Source organism: Tursiops truncatus, chromosome 6 (genome assembly GCF_011762595.2).
Source record: "Tursiops truncatus isolate mTurTru1 chromosome 6, mTurTru1.mat.Y, whole genome shotgun sequence".
Taxonomy (NCBI): Eukaryota; Metazoa; Chordata; class Mammalia; order Artiodactyla; family Delphinidae; genus Tursiops; species Tursiops truncatus.
Genome location: NC_047039.1, coordinates 114785374 through 114802073, shown reverse-complemented (window position 1 = coordinate 114802073; position 16700 = coordinate 114785374). Strand labels below are relative to the sequence as shown.

The following is a 16700-nucleotide window of genomic DNA, read 5'->3' as shown; positions in this document are numbered from 1 at the left end:
TGAAGCCAGGACCCCCGACACACTCACAGCTGAAATGCGAGCTTTGCAACACTCACAGCAGAGGACGATGCAGCCACAGGGCGGACCATCTACAGCTTCACAAGCCAGCGTGCTGAATCTCAGAAATACAGTGGGAGTGAAAGAAGCAAATCCCAGAACAGTATTCCAGTATAAAAAAAAAAAAGTAGAAAGAAAGGGACTTCCCTGGTGGCCCAGTCGTTAAGAATCCCCCTGCCAATGCAGGGGACACAGGTTCAAGCCCTGGTCCAGGAGGATCCCACATGCCGCAAAGCTACTGAGCCTGCACGCCACAACTACTGAGCCTGTGTGCCACAACTACTGAAGCCTGCGCGCCTAGAGCCCATGCTCCGCAACAAGAGAAGCCACCGCAATGAGAAGCCCACGCACCACAACCAAGAGTAGCCCCCGCTCACCACAACTAGAGAAAGCCCTCACGCAGCAACAAAGACCCAACGCAGCCAAAAATAAATAAAAGATAAAATTCTAAAAAAAGAAACAACCAGGAGAAATAGCACAATATATTATTTAGAGAGATGGAAAACTATAAAGAAAAGCAAGAGAGTAGCAAGTACAAAAGTCAAGAGTAGACACCTCTGGTCAGGACAACCGAAGGCTCTCTGATATGCCTGTTCCTGCACTGTGATTCTTTCCACAGGGCATGTGTACCGCACTTGCTCTCCTGTCTGTCTGCTGCATCTCACGAGGCAGCACGGGCCTCCCCTGACCCGGGGAGCCTTTGACAAGCCTGCTCTCCCCTGGACCGGTGGTGGGTCCCCCCACATGCCATGGAGTCCGTGAGCATCCCTCGCTCACTGTGCATGCACGCAGCCTGGTATGCCTCTGGCCCCATAGGAGGTGCTCGGCAAACGTCTGTTGAATGACTTGATGAGCACGTGTAGAAAGGGCGCAGTGAGTGAAGGAGATGTTTCAGCCACGAGACACTGTGGCTTCCGATGGAGAGACTGAGCCAGGGACAGCCAAGACCTTAACCGGCCCCCCTGGGAGGTCTGGATCCTGTCGGGGGGGAGGAGGGTTCTGAGGACCCCTCTCCTGAGGGCCTCTCCCGGCACCTCTCTGCAGCCGCATGCCTCTGCTTGGAGCCAGGGCCAAGCCATGTGCAGCACATCTGGAGCCCCACCCCTGCTGAGGTTCCCGGAGGCCCAAGGCCTGGGGCTGCCCCGCCAGAGCCCCCTCCTGCCGGTGGGCTCCTGCCAGGGCCTCCCTGCCGCCTGTCCCCCAGCCCAGTTTCCAGGGTCCCATCGAAGGAAGTCTCTGGGCCAAGAGGGGATTCCCGCCCTGGTCTCCCTGGGAGAGAACTCGCTCCCAGTCTCCGCCGTGGCTGTTCCATGTCCCCTGGCTTCTTCCCTTCTTCTCTCCCCAGGCTAGTCTGGGCCCCTGCCACGAGCACCAGGGCAGGGTCCAGTTCTCTGTTCTCCAGGACCCCTCCTCTCAGGTCTGGTGGGGCTCCCTTGGGCCTAGAGGGGTGAGGAGGGGGCAGGGGCCGGCCGGCAGCACCAGTGTCTCCTGCCCTTTCATGTGCAGGCCTCTCTCTGGGCCGCCTTTGTCTCTTACATTTCAGCCTAAACTGCAGGCCTCTGGCTCCTCTGAACTTTCTGGGGTGGAAGAAAGGGCCTGGGGGAGGGGGAGGAGAGCTGGCAGGAAAACGGGGCCTGGAGCCCTGTGCTGGCCTGCCGCACCCAGTGTCTCTCTGCTGGAACCCAGCCCGGTGGGGCTGGGGAGGCCCAGCAACGTCCCGAGTCGCCCACCCTTCCCACTGGGGTCCTGAGCTGGAAGAAAGGCTCCTTTGCTGGGCCTGAGACACCGGACCCTCAGCCTGGGCAGCCGTCCCAGTGATCCCAATTGTCCCTGCCGGTTCCACCCGGCCGGGCCATTGCCCAGACCCTGTGCCCATCAAAGGCTGTCCTTTTGGTCCCCTAACCCCGCCCCCATCTGCTGGCTCTCCTGGGTGGTCTTGCCACATGGCTCCCTGCTGCTGGAATTCCTATTTTGCACAAAATGGGGGTGGCCCCTGGCCAGAGAAGGGGGTGATGCTTGGCCAGGGTGGCACACAGGGCCCATGGGGATTCCAAGCATAGCGGCCAGGCATTTCATGGGGTGGAAGGGCTGAGCTGGGTCCTGCGACCAGCTGAGCACTTAGCCCAGTGTGCAGGGACCTGGGTGCTGACAAGCCCGGCCTGGGGGACCCTCTCCCTCATCCGCAGAGGCTCCTCCTCCCTCCTTGGGAAGCCTCTGGCCTCCCCAGCCCAGGCTTCTGGGTCCCCCAGGAAAAGGGGGCCACCGGGATGGGGGGTGGGCCAGCCTGAGCGTGGGTTCTCTTGTTTCTGGGCATGGTGCGGCTGTGGCCATCCTGTTCCTCTCTCTGCCTGTGCCCTCATCTGTCACCTTGGAACTGTGTGAAGTAGGTCTGGCTTCACCCTGCTTGGCACTCAGCTTTGAGGTCTCAGCACCTCCCGAGCAGGCTCAGCCTGGGTCAGCTCAGTGTCCTGGGGGGTGACCAGGGCGATGCCCTGCCATGCAGCCCAGGACTGGGTCAGCATCGCAGGCTGGCCAGCCCTTTCTTGCCGGGAGGGCATGGCAGGGGCCCAGCCAGGAGCCCACGTGGTTCCGGTAGCTGGCGTTGCCTCCTTCCTTCACGACCAGGCCGGGGGAAAGCCGGCTCTGAAGCGGCAAGACCCTTGGAACAAGCCTGCCTGGGCGGCAGCCCAGCCCACCCCCAGGCCAGGCCTTCTGCCGCCGTGCCCTAAGGCCCGAGGGGCTGGGGGCTCTCTAGGTCCTGCTGGAGCGGAGTGCCCAGAGGCAGAGCGTGGTCGGCAGGCGCTTACAGGTCAGCGGGACAGGTCAGAAGGGGTGAATCTTTGGGGCTGAGCGGACAGGAAGAAGGTGGGACATAGACTCAGGGCGCCAGGGCTGAGACCAGGGCGCCGAGAGGGGCAGCGCGGGTGACTCAGCCGCCGCGTCTCTCACCTGTGCTCCGGAGCCAAGCGGGAGGTGGGCGGGGCGGCCCACCAGTGGGCGTGGCAGCCGTGGACCGGTCCGCGCCCCGCCCCAGGCGCCTACCCCGCGGTCCCGGGACCTCGGCCTCCCGGCTCCCCGCCGCCGCGCCGTCAACGCCTGGTCCGCCCCGCGCCCCCATGGCCGGGAAGGCGCTGTCGCTGCTGCCGCCGCTGCTGCTGGCCGCGGCGGGCCTCGCCGGCCTCGCCGGCCTCCTGCTGCTGTGTGTCCCCACCCGCGACATTCGGGAGCCGCCCGGCCTCAAGGTGCACGCTGGAGCGCCCTGGCAACCCGGCGCAGTCCGGGAGCTGCTGGCTGGGCCGGGGCGCCGGGCGGAGAGGCTCGGACCGAGCAGGGCCAGGCTGCGCCCGCGTGGCAGCCGGGACCCCGCGCGCTCCGCTCCCGGCCCGGCGGGATGAGGTCCCAGGCCCCTCACCAGCGCTCCGGGTCCCGGCCCAGGGCGCGGCAGCGGCGCTTCCGGGGGACGCGTTGCGGGAGGCCGAAGTCCCGGGAGCTCTCCGCTCGCCGCGCCCGCCGCGGAGCCTTTCGCGGCGCGGCCGAGGGGCGTCTCTCCACACCCCCGCGGCTCCCTGACCGCGGCCCGGCCCGCGCCCCCAGCACGTTCGGCCTCCAGGGAGGCATCGCCTCGGGGTTTGGCCCAGATGGGGTGCGACAGGAGCTGGGGCCCAGGGACTCCTCCCCAGCCTCTCTGGTGGCTCCCACAGTGAGGGGGCAGCCCTGGCTGGTCCTGAAGGGGTCGGAGCGGGCTAGGCCTGATCCCCCCACGCATCCCCGCCAGACTCAGCCTCCAGGAGCCCGCCCTCCCTAACCCTCTATTGGGCTTGTGGGCCGGCCTGATGCGTGGGTGGATGGTAGGTGCTCTAAGGCCCAGGAGCCCAGGATGGAGGTCGCTGGGGTGGGTGCCTTGTAGCCAAGGGCGACCACCCGGTAGGGGTGCGGTGGGGCGGGCCACTTGGCCTGCTGCTGCTGGAGTTCCCTGTGTCAGGGAGAGGACCAGAGGGGCCCCCTTCCCAGCTCAGGAGGGCATGCTCTCCAGACCGCCTCCTCCTATTGGAATCCAGGCCCCTGGGGGCAGGTGCTGGAAAGTGGCTCTTGCAACCTGGGTGCTGACCGTCACCCGCCCGACCTGCCTGGAAGGCCCATGTGGCGCCGGGGCAGCTCTCTCTGGCCCTGCCTTTGAGGCCCAGGGAGGGGGTGTCTGCTTATCGCAGGCCCACGCGCAGCCTCAGTCCAGCTTTCCCCTTCGCTTCCACATCCTCAGGTTGGGCTGAGGTCAGAGAGATAAGGACAGAGGGGAGGAAGGAAGAGCAGGCCCGAAGGGGCGCTTCCTGAAGCTCTAGCTTTTCTCCTGCAGCCTGGGGACCTCATGCACCCCCGGGCAAGGTTCCAAGTGTGGTCCCGGGACACCTGACTCTGATCCTGCCCCTCATTTGCCCTTGCCAGGAAGGCTCCCACAGTCAGAGGGCCATCCGCCTCCACTCCCACTCTCCCCCCAGGCAAGCTGTGGCACAGTGACTGTCCCTGGCCTTCTCTGAGCCTCAGAGCTTCATTCTGAAGCTTCCACCCTCGACACAGGGTGGGGTGGGGTGGGCTGGAGAGCTGAGAGAGTCAAAGGGCATGGCTTCAGGCCCCCGCGCCCCCCGAGGCTGACCTTCCCCCCACCCCCAGTATGGCATCGTTCTGGACGCCGGCTCTTCCCACACATCCATGTTCATCTACAAGTGGCCAGCGGACAAAGAGAACGACACAGGCATCGTGGGCCAGCACAGCTCCTGTGATGTGCGTGGTAAGGGTCCCCTGTGCACTAGGCGCCCCCTGGCCTGGACACCCACTCACTGTAGGGTCTCAGGAGCCCTCTCCGGCCTTAGCCTTTGCAGACACCAGCCATCAGAACCCGCTGCTTGATGCCAGGTGGGGCCCAATCCAGGCAGGAGCTGCAGGAGCTCCCCCAAAGACAGGCTGCGTCCCTTCTTTTCCTAGAAGAGAAGCCCCAGGAAACAGTTGGAAGGTTTGGGCCCTCCCTGGCCCAAGACTGGCCTCTACATCCCAGGTGGGGCAGGAGGGGGTCCGAGGAGCCAGTGGGCACACCCAGGCAGGCCCCTGGGCAGGCTAGGCTGGGTTGACAATAGCCAGTGCTTTGTCCTGCCACCTGTGTGCACATCCACTGGGCAGGTGGCAGCTCAGAGACTGTGGGTGGCACACGGGCGGGCCCTTTTGTCTCTGAACTGGTCTCAACTGCCGCCTGTTAGGAGCGCAAGCCCCTCCCCCACCGCCCCCGCCCTGGGGCCTATGGTCCACCTAGAGGCTGCCCACCAGGCTTAGGCCCCTCTTGCTGCCTCCCTCTAGGTGGGGGCATCTCTAGCTACGCTGACAACCCTTCTGGGGCTGGGCAGAGTCTTGTGGAATGCCTGAACCAGGCGCTTCGGGATGTGCCCAAGGAGAGACACGCGGGCACGCCCCTCTACCTGGGAGCCACAGCGGGCATGCGCCTGCTCAAGTGACCTCCTGGCCCCGGGGACCACGACGGCCTCAGCACAGGGCGGGCCCTGCATGTCCCCCGCAGCAGCCCTGGGCTGGGGCCCCCTCGGCTGGCTGTGCACCCCAGCAGCAGGATCACGGCCATCTGGGGAAGATGTCCCTCAGAATCCTCCCTGTGTCACAGCCTAACCAATCCAGAGGCTGCGGCCAACGTGCTCGCGTCCGCGACACAGACGCTGACCCAGTATCCCTTTGACTTCCGTGATGCCCGCATCCTCTCAGCCCAGGATGAGGGGGTGTTTGGCTGGGTGGCCGCCAACTGCCTGCTGGAGAACTTCATCAAGGTGGGCCCGGTGGCCCCCACCCACTGACTGACCTCAACCTCCACTTCCCACAGTATGGCTGGGTGGGCCAGTGGTTCCGGCCAAGGAAGGGGACGCTGGGGGCCATGGACCTGGGGGGCGCCTCCACACAGATCACCTTCGAGACGGCCAGCGCAGCTGAGGATCCGGCCAATGAGGTCCAGCTGCGGCTCTACGGCCCACAGCTTCCTCTGCTATGGCCGTGACCAGGTCCTCTGGAGGCTGCTGGCCAGTGCACTCCAGGTACCCTCCACTGAGTCCTTCTGGAGGTAGGGAGCCAGGGGGAGTGGGGGCCGAGGGCCCAGAGCAGAGCCCGAACAGCAGCCGTACTGAGGGGGGCTTCTCCAGGAACCAAAGTTGGGCTTTCACCAGCTGTAAGGACAGGTGGGCAGGGATCCAGCATGGGTAAAGGCCCAGGGGCTGGAGGTGAGCCTGGTGAGTGGCTGGCTGGGGAGGAAGGAGGGCCAGGGCCACATCTCAGAGGACCTGGACAGCCTGCCTAAGGGGGTTGCTTTTTGTCCAGCAAGAAGGGGGAGCCATGGATTGCTCCTGAGCTCAGAAGTGATGTTGCCACAGTGGAACTTGTGGGAGATTTATCAGCTGGTCCTCTGGGGAGGCCCTCCTAGGGTCTTAGGGCGGGGATGGTGGGCAGTGCTTGGAGTGGCGGTGTTGCCACACACACCCTTGTCATCTGCCCAGACCCACGGCTTCCACCCCTGCTGGCCGAAGGGCTATTCCACTCATGTGCTGCTCCAGGATGTGTATGAGTCGCCATGCACTGCAGCCCAGCGGCCCCAGACCTTCAACAGGAGCGCCAAGGTCAGCCTGTCGGGAAGCAGCGACCCTGCCCTGTGCCGTGGCCTCATGTCTGAGCTCTTTAACTTCTCCTCCTGCCGCTTCTCTGGACGCTCCTTCAACGGCATCTTCCAGCCCCCTCTGCCTGGAAAGTTCATTGTGAGTCCAGAGGACTGGGGTTGGGGGGCCGGGGGCGTGCCCCGAAGTGCTTGGGGTCTGGTCACGGTGTGACTGTACCCCCCTCACAGGCCTTCTCTGCTTTCTTCCACACGGTGGACTTCCTGAGAACTGGGATGGGGCTGCCCGTGGCAACCCTGCAGCAACTAGAGGCGGCCGTGGTCACCATCTGCAACCAGACGTGGAGTGAGGTGAGGCCTGCACCCCCCTCCTCCAGGGCTGCTCAGGGGGCTCCGCCAGCCAGTGTCACGCGTCCTGATCATTCGTTTGCTCTACGAGTAGAGGGAGTCTTAGGCCTCTCAGAATGCCCACTGCAGTGGGGGATACACTGTTAATCAGACTTGAAAAGTGGCCAGGCTACGGCAAGGAGGCCGGGAGCCAGATGAGATTGCAGAAGCCTCCCTGAGGCCTGACCCTAGAACCAAGATCAGGAGGGTAGAGGGAACAGCCAGTGCAAAGGCCCTGGGGCAGCAGGGAGCATGGAGTGGACAGGGTGGGGAGGCGTGTAGCTGGGAGAGTGTGGGGGAGAACAGCCAAGCAGGGGAGAAGCAGAGGACTCAGGGGAGACTTAGCAGATAGAACTGGGGGTGGGGGAGTGAGAAACCCCCAGGTTTCTGGCTGCCACCATGGACTGGACACTGGCTCAGGTGAAGGATGGAGGGGTTTGGACATGCAGAGGAAGAGGTGACTCCGGGAGAGGCACTGGAGTGTCTCTGGAGTGGGGCTCGGTGGTGACGGAGGCCCCATCCTGTCCTCTTCGTGGCTAGTCTCAGACAGACTTGGGGCTGCTGGAAAAGTGGGGATCGGGAGGCAAGCCCAGGGGCCTGGGGTCAAGCCTAGAGCTTCTCCTGTTACCCCGACCATCGCCAAGTTTGCTGCAGCCCTCTGCCCGCTGCGTGGCCACCCCTGCTGTCCCCTGGAGGTCCCCCTCCCAGGCGCAGGTTCTTGCTGCCATCTGGAAGTCACGCTGTTCTGCCCTGAGGAAAGAGCTCTGCCTGGGGGAGGCCCCCTCAGCCTCGTTCTTTCTGGGACCTGCGGGGGGGTCTCCAGCCCTGCATTGCCTTTCTGTGTCTGGTGGGGCAGAGATCTCCCGGTGGCCCCTGGCCCTACAGTCTCCCACCTGCATTCCAGCTGCAGGCTCAGGCGCCGGGGGAGCGGGCCCGCCTGCCCGACTACTGCGCTGGGGCCACATTCGTGCAGCCGCTGCTGTGCCGCGGCTACGGCTTCGACGAGCGCACCTTTGGAGGCGTGACCTTCCAGAAGAAAGTGGGAGCCGGTGGGCCCGCGCGCAGGGGGGCGGGGCCGAGCGCGGGGGGGGCGGGGTCTCCCGGGCTGCGCCTAGGCTGAGGCCGCGCCTCCCGACCGTAGGCCGGGGACACCGCTGTCGGCTGGGCGCTCGGCTACGTGCCGAACCTGACCAACCTGATCCCCGCCGACCCGCCCGGGCTGCGCAAGGGCACAGACTTCAGCTCTCGGGTCGTCCTCCTTCTGCTATTCGCCGCCATGACCCTGGCTCCGTTCGTTCTTCTGCTGAACCGGGCGTGCTCTGCCAAGTCGCCGAGCGCCATCTAGGGGCGGGTTGGAGGCAGCTGCCCCAGCCCCAAATCCCCCATGCCTCACCCCACCCCACTCTCAACATCTCTGTCCCTAATGAAGCCCGGGAGCAAGGCTCTGGCGACCACGCCCACATTTGGCCGGATCGGCGAAGGCAACCGGCTCCAGCGCCCTCCTGCCCACTCCTGCCTTGGCTTCATCGCTGGGCCTAGTGTGCCTCCTCCTCTTACTGTGGGTGGGGATTCAGACACCCCGCAGCCCTCAGCCTGTGAATGCGGGGTTGGGTCCGCAGGGAATGGAGTCCTGAGAGTCCCCTCCCACCCCCAGTCTTGGGTTTTAGGGGGAGGGTCAGAGCCCACAAGCTGGGAGCCAGCCCAGCGCCTACTTGTAAAAATTTTGTAGTAAAAAGTTTTTCATAGAGCAGTGGAGAGAATGTCCGTGGGGTGGGGCGTCTCTGCTGTTGCCGGCCCTCCCTCGCTACAGTTAAAAAAAATTTTTTTTGGCCGCGTTGGGTCTTCGGTGCTGCGCACGGGCTTTCTCTAGTTGCGGCGAGCGGGGGCTACTCTTCGTTGCGGTGCGCGGGCTCTAGGTGCGCGGGCTTCAGTAGTTGTGGCACGCGGGCTTAGTTGCTCCGCGGCATGTGGGATCTTCCCGGACCAGGGCTCAAACCCGTGTCCCCTGCATTGGCAGGCGGATTCTTAACCACTGAGCCACCAGGGAAGCCCTCCCCGCAGTTGTGTTGGGTGCACAGGCCCCCTCCTGGACCCGAGGGAGGACCCCGGTTGTTTCTACTTCCTTCCTCTGTGGGCCCAGACCTGGGGTGGTGTTGACTGACCCTGGTCTCTTGCTCCATGGTTGTGGCCTGGAGTAGCTGCCAGTTGGTTGGCCTAAAAGAGTCCCTGAGTCCCTTGAGTCTTCTCTGGCCAGCAGAGCCCCTGCAGCAATGGCAGATCTGCAGCAGTGACCTAGGCCAGACTGGAGTCTGGGCCCCGGCCTCGAGCTGGCCTGGGTGCAGGTGCGAATGGCAGGCCGGAGAGTGAGTGGGCAAGGCAGCTGCCTAGGGTGCAGGCAATGCTGAAGACCTGGGGCGGGGGGGAGGTGAGGGGCAAACCCTCAACAGGAGGTGGTGTCGGGGGATGTGGAGATCGGGGCCAAGACGGACGAAGGGCCCATTGCTCAGAAGGATGACCCTTGCCAGGAGCCTGGATCTGGCGCCAAGCCGTGCAATCACACCAGACGTCGCGTCCCTGCTGCCTGGGTGCTGTTTTCCGCGTCCTCAAGAGACATCAGCCGCCCCCACCTGCCGCTCCTGCAACCCCCCTTCCCTAAGCACTGTTTTCTCCAGCGTGGGAACGCGTGGTCTTGGCGGCATCTCCCCGCCGCCTCCCCCTTTCTGGGAAGTGAGCTCAGACACTATTTCTGTCTGGTCATGCCTTGTGTGGGAGGATGGCAGTCCTTGTTCGCTCATCACCCCCCTGCCCAACGCACGCACCACGTACACTTCTGCTGGTTTCTGAGCCATTTCACAAACCTGAGGGCAGCCAGCCCCATCTTCGAAGTTTTGAAACACAAAGGGCTGAAAGGAAGCACCGTGCTGGGGCCCCCCCCCCCCGCACTTGTTCTCTCAGTAACGTGAGCCTGGGAGGTTTCCAGGTGGGATGGGGTGCGGGTGCTCGCAGGAGGCAGCCGGTGGGGGTAAGAGGGGGCATCACAGTGCTTGCTGTCGTGGGGCACCCCGGAGCTAAAAGGCTGTCACCTGGGCACCGTGGACAGCTCTCAGCTGGCTGTCATCAGTAGCTCCAGGTCACTCTTGCCCCCTGGTGGCCTCACTGAGAGCGGCCGTCCCACTGCAACCACCGTGGCCGCCGGCACCGACCTCGTTCTGTGCGCGTGTGTTTGCCTTCACAGTGTGTCTGAATGCCTGGGTCTTTGCGCACACCTGGGCACCTCTGTGCACCTGTCCAGCTGTGTGCGCCTGGTGTCCTTCCAGGTCCAGGCAGGTCCTCCGCTCCCGGAGGGTGGGGGTGGGGTGGGAGTTAGCAGCCCGAGAGGGACGGGGCCCGGGGGAAGCGCATCCCGGGGAAACCCATCCCCAACCAGTCCCTAGCCTAGAGAACATCCCCGGCAGCACAGGCGGCAGTGGTTGAGGCACCCGGAGGACTGGCTGGATGGGTGGGTGGAAGGGGGAGCAGAACTGGAGGGAGGGAGAGGGGGCGCAGCCTCACAGCGTCGTCCCGCCCCCGCAGGTGGAGCGCGCAGGCGCACTCCCGGCACGCGCGCCTCTCGCTGCCTAGCCTCCGTCCCGGATCCTTTGCCGCAGCGTCAGCGCCGCCGCCGCCTCTTTTCCTCATCCTCCGCCTCCTCGGCCTCTGCCTCCTCTTCCTCCTCCGCCCCCTCCTCCTCCGCCTCCGCCGCCTCCCCCGACGCGGCGCCCGGAGCCCGTGCCCAGCCCCCGGCCGCGCGGTGCCATGCTGCCCCGGCGGCGGCGCTGAAGGATGGCGACGCCTGTCCCTCCGCCCTCCCCGCGGCACCTGCGGCTGCTGCGGCTGCTGCTCTCTGGCCTCGTCCTCGGCGCGGCCTTGCGCGGTGCGGCCGCCCGCCGCCCGGGTGAGCGAGTGCACTGGGCGCAGGCCGCGCGCGGGGCGCCCCGGGGACGGGGATCGCCGGGCGGGGGTCCGGCAGCGCGGCGCCGCCGTCATCCTCCCCGCCGCCGCCCTCGCCAGGGCCCGCAGGCCTCGCAGGCCCCGCGGGCCCCGCAGGCCCAGCCTGCGAGCCACCGCGCCGGCCCCGCCTCTCGCGGGTCGGGAAAACAGGCCCGGCGGGGAGGGCGCGGCACCGGGCTGCCGAGGGGCTCCTCTGGATGGGGCTTCTGCCGGCTTCTGATGTTGATTCGCTTCATGTCTTTGTCTGGGTCCGTGAGCCTGGTGGGTCGGTGTCTCAGGAGGGCTCTCTCTGCGTGGCCCCGCGGCCTGGAGTCTGCCCCGTGGGCGTTTCTGTGTGTGCGCGTCTCGGGCACCGCGGGTGCGGGCCCGGCCCTGGGTGCCTGCCGTCCTTACTGCCGGTGTCCGTCCTGGAGTCGGAGTCGCAGTGCTGGTCGGTCCCTGTGCCTCGGGTGGTGGACATGCGCCTTGCTTTGCTGCCATGGTGGGTCTGAAGTTTCCCTGGGCATCTGACAGCTTGTCCCAGGCTTAGGGTTTTGCTCTGGCCTCAGTGGGGACAGGAGGAGCTTACAGTCTCTGCGTCCACACTCACCCTCTGCTCTGCAGGGCCCCTCCATTCTGTCTTCTGTGCTTGGGGTTGGAGGGCACCCCCCAAGGTAGACTGAGGCAGAAAGGGATGAGCCCAGGGTCCTGGGAGATGCTCCTGGCTCCCCAGGTGGGCACTGGGGTTCCAAAGGTCTGCAGGAACGCAGAACCCAAAATGCACTCTGCCAGATGGCAGAATTGGGAGACTTCGTACCCATGACTTCACTCATTTTTCCTGGCAGCCCCATAGGAGAAGTGTTGTTCTCAGCCCATTTTACAGATGAGGAAACTGAGGCACAGAGAAGTGACCACTGTATGATGCCGCTGGGATGCTAACCTGGGCAGTGCGTGTGGTCTGCATGTGTGGCCTCAAGAGGCCAGAGCAGGGCAGGCTTCCTCCTGGCCACAGCACCCCTGGACAGAGGCCTGGCACCACCAGGGTAGGCTCCCAAGGAGGCCTGAGGGCCAGATCATGGCTGGCCAGGGATGGTGGAGGCTGCCTGCTGCCGGCCTGGCTCCAGGGCGTACAGGGTGGGGCCTCCTGGGGAAACGGCTTATAGTCCCAGTACTGAGCCTCTGGGCTGGGCCGGTGCCGCCCAGCTGCTCATCAGCTCTGCACCCAGGTGCGGGGCGGGGTGCCAGGCACTCCCCAGCTGCTGCTGTTCCTGGGACCTCGTCCCTCACCCTGAGTCTGGAGCAGGGGCCTTCCCAGGGCTAAATGGGCAGCAGCCACATGGTCCCAGGGTGGGGGACTGGGAGTGGAGGGAGGCCCCGGAACCCGGAACCCAGAGCCAGCTCTGGAACTCAGGCCTCTACCCTTGCTCTGGCGCATTCTGGGTTCTCTGCACTAGGGGCTGGGGCTGCCTGGCTCCCCAGGTGCCCAGCTGGTGGGTGGGGTCCAGACGGACCAGCTGGCACAGGCTTAATGTTTAACTAGCCCAGGCCCTGGGCCCAGCTCACTGATACGGGCGCCTGCCGACCCAGGTTGTGCTGGAGGGGGGACCCCTGGGATGGCAACCTCAGCCCACTTGCCCGCCTGCTGTAGGAGCTGCTGGAACTTCCTTGAAGGGATGCCTACAGCCAAGAGGCTGTGGGTGTCAGGTTACCAAGGAAACCAAGCCAGGCCAGCCAAAGTCTGGAGAAGGACAGAGCGGGCATTCCCGGATGCCCCATGTCACCCTTCTGCAGCAGGGACTGTCCTGGTTCTCCGAGATGTGCCCACCCGCACCTCCCCAGACACCACTGACAGTTCTGCTGGGTCTCCCCCGGCTCCACTGGCTCTGCTGTCCCGTGAATGGGGCTAGTGTCCCAGGTCTTGAGACATTCCCCACCTTTTTTTTTTTTTTTTTGCGGTACGCGGGCCTCTCACCGTTGTGGCCTCTCCCGTTGCGGAGCACAGGCTCCGTATGCGCAGGCTCAGCGGCCATGGCTCACGGGCCCAGCCGCTCCGCGGCATGTGGGATCCTCCCGGACCGGGGCACGAACCTGCGTCCCCTGCATCGGCAGGCGGACTCTCAACCACTGCGCCACCAGAGAAGCCCGAGACATTCCCCAGCTTTGAGGCAACTCACCTTCTGCATCCAGAGAGGAAACTGAGGCAGAGAGGGCCACCGCCCTCCACCCCCCAGCATCAGAATGGGAGCCTTGGTCACGTGCACAGGACACTGAGGTCTGGGCCCCAAATTAGAAATGGCCTGGCCTGTAGTCCCAGGCCTTCCCCAGTCCCTGGCAGTGGTGGCTGCAGGAGTGACCCCGGCCTGGCTTGTGTTTCCGAAGCAAGTGAGACTGGCAGACTCCGTCGCGTGTATCCCCAGCCCCAGCGGCTCGGCTGTGCCCTGGGGACAAGCCAGTGGTTAGATGTGGGGCAGTGATTCGACCTGTGCTGTCTCCCAGCTTGGCCCTCTAGGGCTGTAGGATGTCATGATGAGGTTTGCGGTGGGGTGGGGAGGCAGCCCTGAAATAGGAGACAGCCCCGAGGTGGTGGGAGGGAGCGACCTGGGCCCCGCCCTCTGGGGCTCCCAGGTTGGGCAGGGGTGAGAGACTCGCTCTAGGACAGGTTGAGACTGGAGATGGGACTTGGAGCGCTGCGAGGCCCTAACGTTCTCTGGATGGTAGGGGACAGTTCCTGTGCGGAGAGCTGGCTCAGGTCAGGGGAGTGGACTCTGGGGAGGGAGTGAGGCAAGAGAGTTCCGATAAGTGTTAGGACTGTTTGTCTTCCTGGTTCTGATTCCCGGTGCAGGGGAGGAAGGGCCTGCCCAGAACAATGGCCGGAGCCAGGCTTGGCCGGCTCTGTAGGGAGGGGTTGGGGTGGCCAGGACAGTCCTACTTACTGTGCAGGGGCTGAGTCAGGCTGGCCGTGACCCTGTTCTGCCTCCGCTTTCTTCTCAGATGCAGCCGTCTGTCCTGGGAGCCTGGACTGTGCCCTGAAGAGGCGGGCGCGGTGCCCCCCGGGTGCACGTGTCTGTGGGCCCTGCCTTCAGTCCTTCCAGGAGGACCAGCAGGGGCTCTGTGTGCCCAGGATGCGCCAGCCCCAGGGTATGGCTTCCTCCCTCCCCCACCTGGTACATTTGACCCCAGCCTTAGCTCTCAGGTCTCCTGCGCTTTGTGGGGTGCCAGGGACTCTCAAGTCGCCCTCCAAGTGGCCTGGCGATCCTTTCCAGATGGTACCAGCCCAGAGCTGGGTGGTGGGCTGAGGCCTGGGGCAGTTAGCCCCTCCCAGGGCAAGAGGTATCCAGTGTGAAGTGCTGGGTGATTCTGGGAGAGGCGGGGTCAGAGTTCCCCAGGCTTGGGTTTCCGCAGGGCTGGTCCCAAACCCCTCAGGCACCCACTTCTCCGCCCGCTGGGCCGCCCCTGCTCCCTGCCCAGCGACCCCTCTCCCTCCATCGCTCACCTGTCCTGTCTGATTGATTGTGCTGGCGGTGCCCTGCCCGCCGGCCTGAGCCCAGAGTCTGTCGGGATGGTGCCAGAGTGACTCCAGGTGTGATGGGGCATTGCAGAGGGTGCTCTGGGGGCTGAAGAGTTGGGTGGGCTGGGAGGGGCTTCCTGGAGGAGCATGTTCCTGGCAGCGAGCGGGGCGGGGGCCTGCTGCAGAAGGCGCATGCTCTGCGCTCTGGGTGCTGAGCGGGGGCGTCTACTCGGAGCCCCTGTCCGGACTGTGGTGCCCACGGCAGGGCCGAGGGGGACCCAGCCACGGCCCCGCCCCAGCTGCGGCCCTCCCTTCCTCCTGATGGCCTGGTGGGGGCGGGGGTGCAGAATGGGGCTTCTCCGCATTCCTTGGGGGGTCCTGCTCGTCTTGGCAGCGGAGGCAGTGGGCCAGGTGACGCATTGTCCCCGTGCTCCTCCCACCACTTTGTGGGTAATGCGTGGGGTGTGGGGCAGCACCCCTGCCCTTCTCCTGGCCTCTGCACGTTCCCATAGCACCTGCACCCCCTGCCCGCTTTCCTGGGAACGCTGGTGCTCACACAGAGCTCCCTCAGTTGTCACCATGGCAACCGGGATGGCCAGGAGCAGGTAGGCTGGTACCTGGTCCTCTGGCCACAGGTGCCTGGGAGGAGCCTGCAGGGAGAAGGAGGCCTCGGCCTGGGTCTGGCTCCCAGATGGGCCTCTCCCTCTCTCCCTCTCGGAGGGCGCCGGGTAGCTGGTGTTGCCAGGGAGGGGCTGGGGGCCTCTCCACCTGATAGCCCTTCACCCTCCCCAGGGGAGGGCTTGCCCCAGCCCAGACTGGAAGAGGAGATCGACTTCCTGGCCCAGGAGCTAGCCCGGCAGGAGGCGGGGCACTCCAGGCTCACGGCCCCACCCCAGCCTGAGGGGCGACTGCGGCTCCTAGAGGCTGGTGAGACCCCGCCCCCTTCCCCTGTCCAACTCCCCACCGCCCTTGACCCCGGCCTGGTCTTGCCGTTTAACTTGCTCTCCCTCTGCAGCATCCACCCTGGGGCTCTCAGAGCGTGGCCGGGGCCCCAACCTGGGCCTCCCCTCCACGCGGGGAGCGCCCACGCCCCGCACCTCCTCCCTGCGCTCCACTGTGTCATCTGGGCCTGTGCACATGTCCCCGCTGGAGCCGCGGGGTGGGCGCGGTGACGGCCTTGCCCTCCGTAAGTCTGGCCGGGCGGGGAGGCAGGGTCCTGCCCGAAAGGCTGCCCTCACTGCGCCCCCTCCCTGCAGTGCTGATCGTGGCGTGCTCCGTGGCCGGCGCGGCCGCCCTTGCCGTGGCCGTTCTCTGCTGGTGTCGGTGAGCATGGGGCCGGGCTGGGGGCGGGCGGCCGGGCGGCTGGGCGGTGACCCCGCGGGTCTCAGGTGTGGTGTCTCCACTCCCCGCAGGCTGCAGCGAGACGTTCGCCTGACCCAAAAGGCCGACTATGCGGCCCCGCAGGCGCCCAGCTCCCCAGCCACGCCCAGGATCTCGGTGTGTGGCCGCGCCCGGCCCCGCCCCGCCCCGTCCCGTCCCGCTCCGCCGCTCTGCCTCGGCCTGACCCTGTCTCCCCACTCCCGCAGCAGCCCGGGGACCAGCGGCTGGCGCACAGCGCGGAGATGTACCACTACCAGCACCAGAGGCAGCAGATGCGGTGCCTGGAGCGGTGAGAAGCCCCACCCGCCCCGCCCCACCCCTGGCCCAGCCACCCCTACCCCGGCCCCGCTGCTCCCGCCCCTATCCCGGGCCACTGGCACCTGGAGGGTGAGGGAGGACCCGACGATCCTGACCCCACCCAGGCATAAGGAGCCCCCCAAGGAGTTGGACTCCGCCTCCTCCGACGAGGAGAACGAAGACGGCGACTTCACGGTGTACGAGTGCCCCGGCCTGGCCCCGGTGAGTGCGGGGGTGGGCGGTGGGTGTCCCTCCCCAGCCCTGGACCCACCTAACGCCAGCGTTCGCAGACTGGAGAGATGGAGGTGCGGAACCCACTGTTCGACCACGCCTCGCTGTCCGCGCCCCCGCTGCAGTGACCCGAAGGCTGATGCCCACCCTCTCGTGGATGCGCGGCCCACGGGGGGGGAGGGGCAGGCCCCAGCCTTTGCCATTAAAGAGACTGTGTCCTGA

At 65.7% G+C, this 16700-nt stretch overlaps 2 protein-coding genes across 3 annotated transcripts; both read left to right on the top strand.

The window, feature by feature from the left end:
• Positions 1-2470: 2470 nt before the first annotated feature.
• Positions 2471-10460, top strand: ENTPD2 (ectonucleoside triphosphate diphosphohydrolase 2). Its single transcript, XM_033859136.2, is given in 10 exon segments — positions 2471-3299; positions 4723-4840; positions 5401-5551; positions 5717-5876; positions 5930-6072; positions 6074-6137; positions 6594-6848; positions 6938-7057; positions 7998-8132; positions 8235-10460. Coding segments are annotated over 10 exon segments (1476 nt in total). The 5' UTR covers positions 2471-3173; the 3' UTR covers positions 8439-10460.
• A 230-nt stretch (positions 10461-10690) lies between these two features.
• NPDC1 (neural proliferation, differentiation and control 1) lies at positions 10691-16700 on the top strand. 2 transcript variants are annotated; one of them, XM_033859135.2, is made up of 9 exons: positions 10691-11027; positions 14054-14200; positions 15363-15497; positions 15586-15756; positions 15827-15893; positions 15983-16067; positions 16160-16239; positions 16373-16469; positions 16538-16700. In XM_033859135.2, the coding sequence occupies exons 1-9, from the start codon at positions 10916-10918 to the stop codon at positions 16604-16606; spliced, it is 963 nt and encodes a 320-aa protein (XP_033715026.1). In that variant the 5' UTR covers positions 10691-10915; the 3' UTR covers positions 16607-16700. The 2 variants fall into 2 exon arrangements, with proteins under 2 accessions (XP_033715026.1, XP_033715025.1); XM_033859134.2 differs by having other exon boundaries at positions 10692-11027; positions 16157-16239.

What these genes read in the sequence shown, in the direction of transcription:
- NPDC1 (XM_033859134.2), top strand. Translation starts at nt 10,916, where the DNA reads ATGGCGACGCCTGTCCCTCCGCCCTCCCCGCGGCACCTGCGGCTGCTG. An exon ending in CAGGATGCGCCAGCCCCAGG is followed by an intron (nt 14,201 to 15,362) that starts GTATGGCTTCCT and finishes CACCCTCCCCAG; the next exon opens with GGGAGGGCTTGCCCCAGCCC. An exon ending in GCCGTTCTCTGCTGGTGTCG is followed by an intron (nt 15,894 to 15,982) that starts GTGAGCATGGGG and finishes CACTCCCCGCAG; the next exon opens with GCTGCAGCGAGACGTTCGCC.